This window comes from Miscanthus floridulus, chromosome 4 (assembly GCF_019320115.1).
Source record: "Miscanthus floridulus cultivar M001 chromosome 4, ASM1932011v1, whole genome shotgun sequence".
In the NCBI taxonomy this organism is placed as follows: domain Eukaryota; kingdom Viridiplantae; phylum Streptophyta; class Magnoliopsida; order Poales; family Poaceae; genus Miscanthus; species Miscanthus floridulus.
In genome coordinates, this window is record NC_089583.1 from 19151103 (window position 1) to 19165486 (window position 14384).

Genomic DNA, 14384 nt, shown 5'->3' on the forward strand with positions numbered 1-14384 from the left:
GGCCATGCCTGGTCGAAAGCAAATCTACTAGCTAGCATCCTCCGATTTAAAGTGCTAACAGTGGGGATCGACCGGATCATTGAGCCATAATAGCGAGCTATAGACCAAATTCAACTAGCTAATAAACATTCTCAAGATCAGACATGTCTTAGCCGCGTACTATGCACGATCAAGATTGAAGTAGAACGGCCGATAAAACATAATCCGTTGTTTAAAGTAAGGATCATCGCAATGTGACAAAATAAACGATGGACTAAAAGGATGTCAAACTTAACTGATGCAGCCATACTTGAACTAGATAAAGATCGATAACTAACTTATACTAGAGCTCGTAAGAGGTCGGCCAGACCGATGTAGCCTTACAAACAATAGTATAAGCCATGACGGTACTTACATACAAGCCGGAGGTCGACCAGATCGATGCAACCCTGCTTGTTGAAGAACTCACCGAGATCTACAGTACTCCTACTCCTAAGGGTTGGCGTGAAACCAAAAAAGTAATTGGTATTGATTGATTGGTGATCGTTACAATAGCCGGGGTCCAATATTTATACCTGGAACCTAAACATGAATCCTACTCAAGTACGACTCATTACGATCTTTGGTATAAGAGAAAACATTCATAACTTAAGATACCTTAGACCCTAATCTTTCTCTTTTTGTAGAGTCCGACATGTTTTTCCCGACGCCAACCATAGCTCATTGACGTTATTTGCTGATGTCATCCGAAGAGACCCGATCCTAGTACCGCATCTGAATTAGCTGATATCGATCCTTATACAATCGATTCCTTGATGACACAACCTTGGAAGCTTCAAGTTCCCACGTTCTTCTCTCCCAAATTTTGGTGTAAACACATGCCCCCTAATTTTGGAATAAAAGTAATTTTATTCCAAAATTACCATGCCTGTACTCTCGATGGGTCCGTGGTCACTGGTAGAGAACCTTGACCTGGGGCCTACTATCTGTCACCTTCACCAACGTCCTTGCCTGCTTATAAGCCCACACTTTAAAGCTTCATGAGAGTACTATTGCTTCACAGGCGCTTGGATTCAATCTTCTAGACCGACTATAAATGCCTATCCGACCCCGGTGAGAGCAACCCAACGAATTAGTTATGTTTCCCTTCTGCTTGCTTCCTCGAGTGCCCTTGGCTCTACTAGACCCTTCATGGTCTAATTCCTCACTATGAGGGACTTGAGTGGTTAGAAGAATTCTTGTGTATAGGGTGATTGTGTCGCTTATTTCAGCGCCTTGTCGAGCAAGAGGATCAGCTGCTGTGGTTAGAACAATGCTTGTGATGTCACCTGAGTTTTCTCACCATCAGCGCAAAGTTGTTCTAGTGTTTGCAAGGGTTTAAATGTGTGGACACCTTCCCCTTGTTCACTATATCAAGTGCTCATGCCAAGAAATCGGTTGGATATATGGGCATCTTTTTAGCAGGCGGCCTTTTCTCTCCCCTGATGCTACTTCTATCAGCGGGCCGATATGACTCGGTCCATGATGACCTTCGGCCTTGTGGGGATCCAGACTCCCTTCATCCAAGGAAGTCTTAGTGGGCTGATCGTCGGTTAATGTAAACTTTTGTATCAATCCCACGGTATCTGTAATTTATGGGAAGCAATAAGTCCGAATCCGTTGTGCTTCCATGAACCGTTCCCTGAATTTCCGGAGTGTTGATCCGTTCCCATAACTGACTTCAATCCCATACCCTTGACGAAGTCTATCTTCTCATCTCCCGGGCTATATATACGGGCCATGGTTGTGGATCGAAAAACAACCTGCTTCGTCCCAAACCTTCTGTGCCTTTGGTGCGATTTTCTTTCTAATAGGCTCAAAGATATGGAGAGTGGCAAGAGGCCTGCTGAAGAGGCCCTTGACGAGTTTGTGCCACCACACCAACATCTTCGTCACCAGGAGAATGCAACCCGTGATCTTGGGCGGATGGACTTTCATCTGAATGCGCCGTAGGACGCTCTCTGGATATGCATCATGTTACACAATTTTCTACAACACCGAATAGCAACATCTACAACGTTAATATGGGAGCTCAATATGTTGATGCTCTTTTTGTCTGCAACATCGAAAAGAAATATCTATAACATGTAACAACGGCCAACAACATATGCAACATAAAAGCAAAGTATCTTGCACATATATATGACCTGAAACAATCATAAAGTTTAGGCACCTGACTTATAATAAAAGGGAGTTTCAATATTATAGGTTTGTGAAATTTAATAATTTTTGGCAGACTGGTTATGATGTAAAAAATAAGCATTCGAAAAACTAAAGAACAATGCAGCATCAACGTCGGAGCTGCAATATGATGTTTCAAGTTCCATTCATGATTCTTACTGAAGGACGAATCTGTATTATAAGAAAATAATGTTTACAACTAGTGGTTGCGTTCATGATTCTTATATTAGTTGAGCAATGACAAAATATAATCCCCTGATATGCCAACTTATCCAGAAAGTTGAATAGTTCACTTTCTCAACTAGAAAAGCATCAAATTTTTCACAGTGTGCATCTTTTGATGACGCTTTCACATGATTTTTTCACTGTTTAGAGCTTACTCATGAACAGCAGGAATTTGTAATCAAATTCCATGGAACAAGTAGAATTTATTCTCTTAAACCCTAAGCTAGACATCTCTGCCATTTGTTGGACGACTCCTTCACTGTCTAAACCTGTCATCTTCATCAATCATCAGAGTCTGTGTACACCACCACTGGGCTCCTCACTTCGTGCTCGTTGTCAGACCACACGACAGCTGCCGAGATGACCTGGCCAGCCACGGGCACCATGCCGGACACCGTCACGGTGAACGAGACCTTCGGTGTCTGCGCGTTGAACTCCAGCCTGCACGGCGCAACAGCAACCGCGAGGTTATCCGCTGGATCCGTAAAAATTACCTTCATGTCATACACGGCGGCCACCCCTGCTCCGACGTTGGTGACGGTCCGTGGGAAGGCCAAGCTGAAGTTCTTCCCAGGCTCCACTCGGGCAGCCATGCTCGGATAGTTGAGGTCACCAGCGGAGGCGGCCGCTGTCGAGGTAGAGCCATTGGAGCAGGCTGTGGTGTTGGAGCCGACGATGAGCGCGAGCTGCGTGGCGTTGTACCCCTGCGTGCACAGCATGGCGATGTAGTCGCCTTCCGACGCGTCGTACACGAGCCCTGGGTCGCGTGCCTTGGTTGGGTTGAGCTGCCCGGCGCCGTACTTGAGGTCATTTGTTCCGGCATTGCCCGGCGTGTTCATTGGAGTGGCTGTAGTGATGAGAGCAGACATGATCATCGCCGTAGACCAGTCACGGTGGACGGACTTGACATAGGCTGCGGCGCCGCTTGCATGTGGGCACGACATGGATGTGCCAGTGTTAATACTGTACTGGACCCTCCTTTGATCTTTGGGATCGTCCGACGGCGGTGACAGTGGAGACCAAGCGGCTATGATGTCCACTCCCGGTGCAGATAGATCAGGCTGTAGATGGACCATAGATACCGTACTCATCTCGTGTTAGAAAATGAACAATATAACATATAGACAGATTAAAGGTACGGGGTTTGTATTTTTTGGTTTGCCGTGGGTACTAACTAACTACTATCCATGAAAATTTGTAACAATATCTCTCTTTAAATTATGTGATGTTGCAGCTCCCATTGACACCATCTTGAGGCTCATTTGACCAACTACGTTATGCAAAATGTTGCTTATATTTTTGGTTAGGTGTCTAAGGATTTAATTGTGGTAATCTACAACTTTGAGGGGTCTTGCACAAAGTGCCCACTTCGGCCTAAAAGGGCTACCAGAGATCCTCTTTGTGCGTGGTGTTTGTTCTTCCCCTTTGGGGGTCGAGGGAGAGAGGAGATTTGAGGGGTGAGGATTTAATCTACCAAATCTATCCATTAGAGAGTGAAATCGGTTGGGATTTGGATCGGAGCCTCTCCTAAGCTTGTTGGCTCCCACCTCTTGTATCTTAATCTTCATAATGGATTGCTTTGCCTGTCGCTGCCCGTGATTTTTTCCCGCAAGGGGTGTCCACTTAAATCTTGGTGTCTACTTGTGATTCAGTATTTATCTTGCCATATTTGTTTATTGGTTCATATCTTGCTTTGCTATTGTGTCATTTTGTCCAAGTTTATGGTGTATGTTGAGTTGGCATATGAGGCATACATGTGTTTTTTGATATGTTGATGATGGGGATAGATGTGTTAGTTAGCTGATCCTTGCATGTATATTCCTTACTGTGATGTTTGCACAACAATATGTTTGAAGAATTGATCCTATGAGGCTGTTTTCTAGTATGCACATAAGGTGTTCGATGAAATGTTTGTAAGTAATTAGCTTGCTAATTTCGACGTTTCTGCTGCCCCTCTGCGCTCACAAATTATTATTAATGCACACGGGATAATGCAAGTATGCAACTAGTTACTTCATATAGATTACGAGCTGATGGAATGACCTTGAGGATCTCAGGAGTGACCAGGTTTGGGCCAGGAGAAGAGAAAGAGGCGGCAATTGGAGCTTGTGCGTTTCCCATCGTGTAGGTTCTTTCTATGGTACCCACAGGGTCGCTGAAAATCAGGCCAAAGAATTAATAACGCCAATGTGTCATGCGTGAGTACTACTAGCATGCAGTTCATCAGAGAACAAGCTATGGCGCGGCCAAAGAACTCACCTCGTGCTGTTGGCATAGGCCAAGATTTCATCGAACTGGCTCTCAGATACCACGAGCGCGGGTAATGGATAGATGAAGGCGGCATCTGGTGCTATGCCAGCAGCGATGGCTCCTGCTGCGCCAGCCAAGAGCGGACCTGCAGATATATTGGTTCGAAAGCCGTCCTCGACCGGGCAGAGTAGGATCTTCCCTTTGTATGAATCTCCGACGAGATCATCTGGACCACAAGAACTGCAGTTCAAATCAAAGAAACCGTGAGTGCTAATCTATATCTATTTCTTGTATGTGTGTCTCGTAAACAACATAGCAGTGTTCATTGTCCTCGCATTACCCATCGATGGGGAATGCCAGTGTCACATTGTTCACCGGCGGGAAGGTGTTTACGGATGATCCCTGCGTGAAAATTAAGTAATTCATGTTCGTGTTAGTTGTTGAGCCATCAGCCATGCATGCATGGTTTGGAAACTCGAATGTTATAGACTGCTGCTCGGTTCCAACGCTGACCACTATGGTCTTGCCGTTTCCCAGCACGACCCTGTCGACGAACCGGCGGTCGATGCTGCTGGCGGCGACGGACAGCATCCACGGCGCGACGTTGCAGACGCGGCCGCCGCTGAGCCCAGAGTTGCCGGCCGATGCAGACGTGACCACGCCGTGCCTCATGGCGTGGAACGACCCGATGGCCTGCGGGCTCTTGAAGTAGTAGAAAGGGAACCTGGTCACGATGGAGAAGGAGATGACGTCGACGCCGTCCGCGATGGCGTCGTCGAACGCAGCCAGGATGTCCATGTCCAGGCAGCCCCCGTCATCCCAGCACACCTTGTAGACGGCGAGCCTGGCGCCCGGCACGGCTCCGCGGGCCACGCCGACGGCCAGGCCGCCGAAGCTGACGTTGCCCACCGCCCGGCCGGCCACGGTGGACGCCGTGTGGCTCCCGTGGCCCATCTCGTCCAGCGGCGACAAGCCAGTCACCCCATTTTGATATGCCCGAGCGCCGATAACTTTACTGGCGGCCAGGAGATACTTTAATACCTAAGTTCAGGTCGCACAAAATCTTGGTTCTAAATAGCCCGTTATTAGTTATAGCTTTTCAAAAAGTATACTGCCACACTATTGTTAACTGTAATAAACCATTAAATAATTATTAAACCGTTGAATACTGAATAATGTTGATCGCAACAATGGATATAATGAATATTAAATAATGGACTCTCCTAAATCTTATACATATATCCAAATATTTGTGTTTCTTCAATAATGTTTATGTGCATATATAATTAATTAAGATTTTTTCTGTTTTCGATAAAACCGTTATTAAATGGATATTTTGCGTACTTGTTACACGTGAAGTTTTGGCAGATGCCCTTCCACCTGCTTGGCGGCGGGCCAAAGCCCTCGTCGGAGAAGGACGGGGAGTCCAGCCATATACCCGTGTCGAACATGCCGATGATGACGTCGCCCTCCAAGGCTAGCTCTTCCTGCGGTGGTTGAGGTAAGCCCAAAAAGTCCCACGATCTTGTGGTTTGGAGCTCATGAGTTCTGCTTGGGAAGACTGAGACGACTCCCTCCATGTCTGAATATATTGTATAGCCAACAAGTCAAGAATTGAGTAATTGAGATCATCCATTTCTCGAGTTCACAGAGCTGAGGCGTTTGGCTTGAAACATTGGGAGCGAATCAGTTTTTCAGGATCTGGAGCTGTGTCGAGCTCTACCAAACACCTCCGTATGATCTTTGCCTCTTATATAGATGTAGCAGGGCACTAGTACTATTAGATGTGCACCATTAGACACAATAATTTTTTCGTGTTTGCTTTGTTGGACCGTTGTATTGACTTCTCAGCCAAGGTCAGCGGCGGATCCACAGGGGGGCTGGGGGGGCTCTAGCCCCCCTAATTTCTTGATTTCAAGCCTAATTACTGTAGCAAAAGCTTGATTTCACCATTAAATCTTCATGCAAATCAACATCTCTATTGTTTTAGCCCCCCCTTATCCCGCATCGTGCATCCGCCACTGGCCAAGGTGACCCTACTACCTCCTAGTTGTGTTGTGTCAGCATAACAAACACGGCAGCCCAGCGGGCCCGTGCAGCCTAGTATTATAGCAGTAGCAGAGCATGGTGAATCGTGGTGGGTTGTTGTCCCAGACATCAGTGGAGGGTGGTGATGATTCATATTTTATATATGTCTAGAGTTATAAGGAGGGATCGGACCGGTCATTGGTTGTGCCGTTCTCGTGCTAGCACTACGGGCCAGGTGGCTGTCAGAAGCACGATTCTATGCATCAGGCCAGACAAACACTTGCCCTTTCCGTCGGGCCATGCTAGGCTAGGCCTGGGCTTTAGGACCATGCCTAGCTCTACTGGATGGACCCAACCCATTTGGGCATGTCTCATCGTGCTCTTTTCCATTCAAAATGGTATGTCTCATCGTGTTCTTGCACATGTACATCCCTAAGCTTAAGTCTCTTCTTTTGGGGTTACTCTTGCTGGCATGACTATGTTTTGTGCAACCATTAACAACGGCAAAAGTATATCATATCCAAATAGATGTAGGAGTACTTTGTGATATTTCTTATAATGAAAGTAATGGGTAATATAATTCATATATAGATTTCGGGTTACTTTAGGTTAATAGTGTCAAAGGCGGGTAATTTATATGCAAAATTTAAGGATCTGTTTAGATTATTTTTCATAACTTCATTGGTGCATATTTAGATGAAGATTGGGGGTAACGTAAATTATTATAATGTCAGACGTGGGTTGTTTACACAAATGTTTAGGGAGTTTCTTTGTACTACTTTCATAATAGAAGAGGTAGATAATTCTCTAAATAAATAATAAAATATATCCAATTAGTATTACTATTGTTAGATGACATTAGAGCCTACCAACCTGATGGTGAGATGTCCCTGTTTTTTTATAGATCTTTTACGATCTATCTAGCTTTTTTCAAGGATTAATGTGGAGGGTTGAAAAGAGTTTGTAACTAGTGATAGTCAGATATATGCATGTCCCACAGAAATTATTGATTTTTGTTTACTAGCTCCCTGGTCAGTAAATTAACCTGATTGGTGCCGTTGATTTTTGCATTTTAAATAATGTATCTATATAGATAATGTTAGAATAATCTACTGCATCCTTGTGTGAACACACAGCAAGGGAAGGCGGCGCTGAAAAGGCCCCCTGCTGTGGTACTGTAGCCGCTGTAGAGGCAGGCACCGAATGGCTCACCTGCCGCACTGTAGCCACATACAGGGATAGGCGTAGAAGTCAGTCCTGCTGTGTTATCTAGTTACTGTTGCAGCATGTGCGCTGTACTTGGACTAGATAGATAGAGTTGTATAAATATATTACAAAGGCAACTCAGTAAAGAGAGTTCAGATTTGCCATCTCCCATATAGGGCTTCGGCCAACGCTGGTCTCTTGTACTGTGTGTGCATGCTCTGTTCTCCCTCTTCTTCAACCTCTAGCCATAGTGTGTGGGGACGAACAACGCTTGTTCGTGGTCGGCTCAGCTAGTGGGTACTCGGCAACACTATCGGGTGCTCGGTAAGACTGGTGAGTGGCAGACTCACCTGAGCTGGTGATCCTGTGGGCTAACAAGTGGTATCAGAACCATACAAGCGTCGTCGTCAGACTAACCGCTAGCGATGACGGGCGGTTCGGAGATGGGTGACAGCAGTGGCACTGCTGTGGCTGCCCAGCCACGACCGGAGGTCGTTGTTCGCATGGTGCCGGAGGTCAGCGGCACCAATTGGCCAACGCTGACTCACACCAACTATGGAGAGTGGTCGGAGGCCATGAAGGTCAAGCTCAGATCCCGACAGCTCTGGAATGCTGTTGACAAGGGCACCGACAATGAGGAAGATGACATGTCAGCACTAGAGGCTATCCTCGTTGTTTTACCGGTGGAGTACAGGGAGCCGTTGGAGGAGAAGAGCTCGGCTAAGGAGGCGTGGAAGGCTATTGCTGCGATGCGCGTCGGTTCTGACCGCACAAAGAAGACAACGACCCAGCTTCTGAAGCAGGAGTACACCAGCCTCAAGTTCAAGGATAGTGAAACGGTGGAGAACTACTCCCTCCGCCTGTAGACGCTCATCAGCAAGCTGAAGAGCCATGGCATCACCATCGATGAAGAGGAGGCGGTCTCCAAGTACTTCCACTCCGTACCGGCAAAGTACATCTAGATCGCTCTCTCCATAGACACGATGCTGGAGTTATCCACCCTCACCATTGAAGATGTGACAGGCCATCTGTGGGCGGTGGAAGAGCGCCTGGAGCAAGCGACAACAATGAAGGACAGCGGCAAACTGCTGCTGATGGAAGAGGAGTGGGCTGCTCGGAGGAACTCTAGGAAGGCAGCCTCCTCCAGCCGCGGTGGCGATGGCAAGCGCTGCGGCAAGGCTTCTTCAGAGAAGAAGCAGGTCGACCCCAACGTCTGTCGGTGTTGTGGGAAGATAGGCCATTGGGCATGGGAGTGCCCAAATCGCAAGCAGGAGAAGAAGGCTGAAGCTCATCTAGCGCACGCTGATGATGAGGATGAGGCCACTATCCTGATGGCGACGTTCTGTGCACTACACGACATCGAGGCTGAGGAGAGGGAAGAAGCGACGATGGTGGAAGGACCTGGGAAGGCCCTGAAGACTGTCAACCTCAACGAACCACGCACCCAAGTCCACCTCGGACGTGTGGGCGCCGACCAGGAGCAGTGGTGATATATGTCCTCTAGTGCCAGTAACCACATGATGGGCTCCAAGGCATCCTTCTCCAAGCTCGACGATAATGTTACCGGTACAGTGAAGTTTGGTGACAGCTCAAGGGTGGCTATCCAAGGGCGTGGCACCATCATCTTTAGGTGCCAGAACGGGGAGCACCGATTGCATGTATATTACATCGCGCAGCTGCGTTCCAGCATCATCATCATTAGTTAGCTGGATGAGCGCGGTAGCGAGGTACTGATCAAGGACGAAGTCCTTAGGATCAGGGACCAGGAGCAGCGACTTCTTGCCAAGGTGAAGAGGTCCCTGAACCGGTTGTACCTGCTCGACCTGAAGGTGGAGCAGCTGGTGTGTCTGGCGGCAAGACACACCGAGAAACCATGGATGTGGCATGCCCGGTTCGGACATCTCAGCTTCGCCGCGCTTGGTTGGCTAGAGAAGATGGTCCAAGGGCTACCCCACATCAAACATGGAGGCGAGCTATGTGACAGCTGCCTGGCCGGGAAGCAGAGGAGGCTACCATTCCCAAAGGTGGCCAAGTATCGTGCGAAGGATGCTCTCAAGCTCATCCACAACAACCTCTACGGGCTGATCACGTCAGCTACAAATGGTAGTCGGTGGTACTTCCTCCTACTTGTGGATGATTGCAGTCGGTACATGTGGCTGCAACTCCTGACGAGCAAGGACAAAGTGGCGGCGGTGATCAAGAAGTTCAAGATGCGCGCGGAGGCCGAGAGCGGCAAGAAGCACCACGTGTTGAGGACTGATCGTGGCGATGAATTCACTTTGGTGGAGTTTGTTGCGTACTGCGTGGATCAGGGTGTGGTACGACACCACACCGCGCCATACTCGCTTCAACAGAATGGCGTGGTGGAGCGATGGAACCAAATGGTGGTCGGCATGGCCCGATCCATGATGAAGGCCAAAGGCATGCCAGCAAGGTTCTGGGGGGAGGCAGTGACCACGGCAGTGTTCATCCTCATCCGCGCTCCGACCAAAGCCCTGACGGGCTAGACGCAGCTAGAAGCTTGGTATGGGCGCAAGCCGAGTGTGTCCTTCCTTCAGACATTCGGCTACATCGGCCACATCAGGAAGACGAAGCCAAACCTCACCAAGCTGGAGGACAAGAGCACACCCATGGTGTTCCTAGGCTACGCGGAGGGTACCAAGGCGTACTGGCTTTACAACCCACGCGGAGACAAGGTGTTTGTCTCATGCAACGTCATGTTCGACGAGAAGGCGACTTGGGACTAGACCAGTCCGAGCACGGGGGAAGCTAGCAGCTTCACCATCACCTTCATCGTCGAGCACTAGGTCAACCACAGTGGTGGAGAAGCTAGGGAAGAGGTGTCGAGTACTCTAGGAGGGGTGCCGAGCACTCCAGCAGCAGAGCCAAGCACTCTTGGGGCGATGCCGAGCACTTTAGGAGGGATGCTAAGCACTCAGGGAGGAGTGCCGAGCACGCCAGGAGTGGTGCCGAGAGGTTCTGCTATGGTGGTGACAACTACAGGATGGGTGCCGAGCACTCCCGTGGCGGAACCAAGAGGTCTTGCAGTGGTACTGACCACTCCAAGACTGAGGCTGAACGCTCCTACAGTGGTGCCGAGCACTGCAGGAGTAGTGACGAGTTGTCCAAAAATAGTGCTGAGCACTGGAACTGGGGTGCCGAGCACTCCAGGTGTTGTGCCGAGTGCTCCTACGAAACAGGGAACTCCATCGATGCCGATCAAGTTCGCCTCACCTCCAAGTGACATCACTGAGTTCGTGGATGCCTTCCATGAAGGTGAGGAGGTGCGGTTCCGCAGGCTGGACAACATCGTTGGCGGCATAGGACACTCAGCATTGGCTGGTCGGCTGCTCAATGATCAAGAGCTACTGCTTGTTAGTGCAGGGGAACCACCCATGTTCGCGCTAGCCGAGTAGGATGAAAACTGGCGACGGGCGATGCTAGAGGAGATGAAGGCGATCGAGGAAAATGAGACATGGCAGCTCATCGATCCACCTCCAGGATGCCATCCGATCAGCCTGAAGTGGGTGTACACGGTCAAGCGGGACGAGCTCGGCGCCATTGTCAAGCACAAGGCGCGCCTTGTCGCCCGAGGCTTTGTTTAGCGCGAGGGCATTGACTTCGAGGAGGTCTTTGCACCAGTAGCGCGCATGGAGTCGGTTCGTTTGCTACTAGCCTTGGCAGCAGCAAAGGACTAGCGCATCCATCACTTGGATGTTAAATCGGCCTTCCTCAATGGCCAGCTGGCAAAGACGGTCTTCATCAAGCAGCCTCTAGGTTTTGCCATCAAGGGAGAGGAGCATAGGGTGCTCCGACTGCGCAAAGCACTCAACAAGCTGCGGCAGGCCCCACGAGCATGGAATGTCAAGCTTGACGCCACGCTGGGTGAGTTTGGGTTTCAACGGTGCGCAACCGAGCACACGCTCTACACGCGGCGATGGGGGAAGGAGGAGCTCGTTGGTGGTGTGTATGTGGATGACTTGATTGTCATTGGCGCGCGCACGGAGGACATCAACGGCTTCAAGCGCGATATGGCGGCTCATTTTCGAATGAGTGATCTCAGCGCACTCTCCTACTAACTCGACATCGAGGTGAGACAGGGGAAGGAGAAACTCATGCTCGGTCAGAGCGCGTATGACTCCAAGCTGTTGGAGGGGAGCGACATGGCTAAGTGCAAGCCATGCGTGACTCCGATGGAGTGGTTGAAGCTGACGAAGGCCAGCACCGTGGCGAATGTGGATGCAACACTCTACTGGAGTATCATCGACGGTCTGCGCTACCTAGTCCACACAAGGCCGGACATTGCGTTCGCCATGGGCTACGTCAGTCGCTTCATGGAGGATTCCAGAAAGGATCACTGGGTTACGGTGAAGCGGCTACTGCGCTACGTCAAGGGGACGGTGGATCAAGGGATCATCTTTCCCAAGACTAGCAGGAGTAGGCTATAGCTCACTATGTTCAGCAATGTAGATATGGCGGAGGACATCGACGGACGACGGAGCACCTCTGGCGTGCTCGTCTTCTTCGTGTCGGCCCTAATTTCATGGGTATCGCTGAAACAGAAGGTGGTGGCACTATCTACGTGCGAGGCAGAGTACGTAGCGGTGGCAACAGCGGCGTGCCAAGTTGTGTGGCTGCGCCAGCTGCTGGGCGAGCTGACCGGCGTGGAAGCTCACCCACCAGCACTGATGGTGGACAACCAGCCCGCCATCGCCCTCGCGAAAAATCTGGTTCTGCACGACCGGAGCAAACACATCGACGTGAAGTTCCACTTCCTCAGGGACTGTGTCGATGGAGGACAGATCGTTATCGAGTTCGTCGAAACTGGTCGGCAACTCGCGGACGTCCTCACCAAGCCGCTCGGACGTCTTCGACTCACGGAGCTAAAGGAGATGATCGACATGCAGGGAGTACAAGGGATAGCAGTAGGATTAGGGGAAGAATTGTCAGAATAATTTACTGCAACCTTGTGTGAACACACAGCAAGGGAAGACGACGCCGAAAAGGCCCCCTGCTGTGGTACTGTAGCCGCTGTAGAGGCAGGCGCCGAATGGCACACCTGCCGCACTGTAGCCACATGTAGGGACAGACGCAGAAGTCGGTCCTACTGTGTTATCTAGTTACTGTTGCAGCATGTGCGCTGTACTAGGACTAGATGAATAGAGTTGTATAAATAGACTATAAAGGCAACTTAGTAAAGAGAGTTCAGATTTACCATTTCTCATACAGTGTGTGTCTATGCTCTGTTCTCCCTTTTCTTCAACCTCTAGCCATAGTGTGTGGGGACGGACAATACTTGTTCGTGGTCAGTTCAGCTAGCGGGTGCTCGACAAGACTGGTGAGTGGCAGACTCACCTGAGCCAGTGATCCTGTGGGCTAGCAGATACATATGTTTCAAAGAAAAACTATCGATGAACATGGGGAGATGTCCACTACGCAGAGGGGGGGGGGGGGGGGGCGCGGGGGCGGATCCATACCAGCTAGTTTATTTGCCTGTTGTTCAGTTAGCCTGGCTGCGAAGCCATTTAAGCTTCTCTTGTAACTACGGATGATCCTGTCCGAAGCATAGCTGGAAAAAGACAAATTAAAGCATAGGTTTACACTCAACTAACTTTGGTTTTATTTTGTTATAGAAAGAATCCCTGAACGTGATCAGCCATGACAAACAACGCCCCACAAAGGCGACGACTAAGTCTAGCATGATCTGTTCTGAAATACCATATAGGCCTGGTCCAATTAAAAAGTGAATATATGTTATCAGACCTGCCGTCGTCAAGGACCTGGTTAAGCAGGTCGTGATGAGCAGCTTCTAAGGAAGATAAGCCTTCATCAGGCTCTGATGACGTATCCGATTCTGGGCTGGGCAGGTGCCCCAGGTACACGATGTAGTCCTGCGCATTTCACAAGCAAATGCAATCGCAATATATCACATGTTACTATAGTAGATGCAGCATGCAGGAGCAGTCATATGCATGCTCACAGATGGATGATCTGTCTGACCTGCTCTCCGTTGCTGCCACTTCTGCTGAAGATGGATCCAGAGGCGCTCACTCTCTCAGTGAAGAGAGCGAGGAGAAGAAGACAAATGCTGAGAGGGCCCATTGGGTCGTCGATTGTCTCGTCGTACGTGCGTACGTGATGAAGAAGCTTGGGTTGTTCTTGTTCAGCTTCAGCATATGAACTCTGATCCGATGGTAGGATTCTCCATATGTTTATATATACTTGCACAGCTTGCAGGGTTGCGTTGCTCGCTCCGACCGTAGCTTTGTATTTGTTCTGTAGTGTAGATCACAAGAAGTAGGAACACGGGAAATAACATGAGCCGTGTGCTAGAGATCCATGTGCCTACTTCATGCCACGTAAACTCCTATGTCAGATTCTTAGAACATATGTTCGGAGCTATCTATGGGTAGGGGGTTAAAATAGGATTTAACCGGAAGCTGTTTCCATTATGTTCCTATCACGTTTCCTACTTT

General features: G+C 49.3%; 1 protein-coding gene across 1 annotated transcript; it reads right to left on the reverse strand.

The window, feature by feature from the left end:
• Positions 1-2460: 2460 nt before the first annotated feature.
• Positions 2461-14010, reverse strand: LOC136548179 (subtilisin-like protease SBT4.3). The gene is made up of 9 exons (XM_066539794.1): positions 13909-14010; positions 13672-13799; positions 13386-13477; positions 6019-6256; positions 5188-5689; positions 5015-5076; positions 4684-4914; positions 4468-4579; positions 2461-3485 (listed from the first exon to the last, which is right to left on the reverse strand). The coding sequence occupies exons 1-9, from the start codon at positions 14008-14010 to the stop codon at positions 2706-2708; spliced, it is 2247 nt and encodes a 748-aa protein (XP_066395891.1). The 3' UTR covers positions 2461-2705.
• Between the last annotated feature and the right edge of the window lie 374 nt (positions 14011-14384).

What these genes read in the sequence shown, in the direction of transcription:
- LOC136548179 (XM_066539794.1), bottom strand. Translation starts at nt 14,010, where the DNA reads ATGGGCCCTCTCAGCATTTGTCTTCTTCTCCTCGCTCTCTTCACTGAG. An exon ending in CAAAACTTCACGTGTAACAA is followed by an intron (nt 5,690 to 6,018) that starts GTACGCAAAATA and finishes CCTGGCCGCCAG; the next exon opens with TAAAGTTATCGGCGCTCGGG. An exon ending in GAAACGGCAAGACCATAGTG is followed by an intron (nt 5,077 to 5,187) that starts GTCAGCGTTGGA and finishes ATTTTCACGCAG; the next exon opens with GGATCATCCGTAAACACCTT.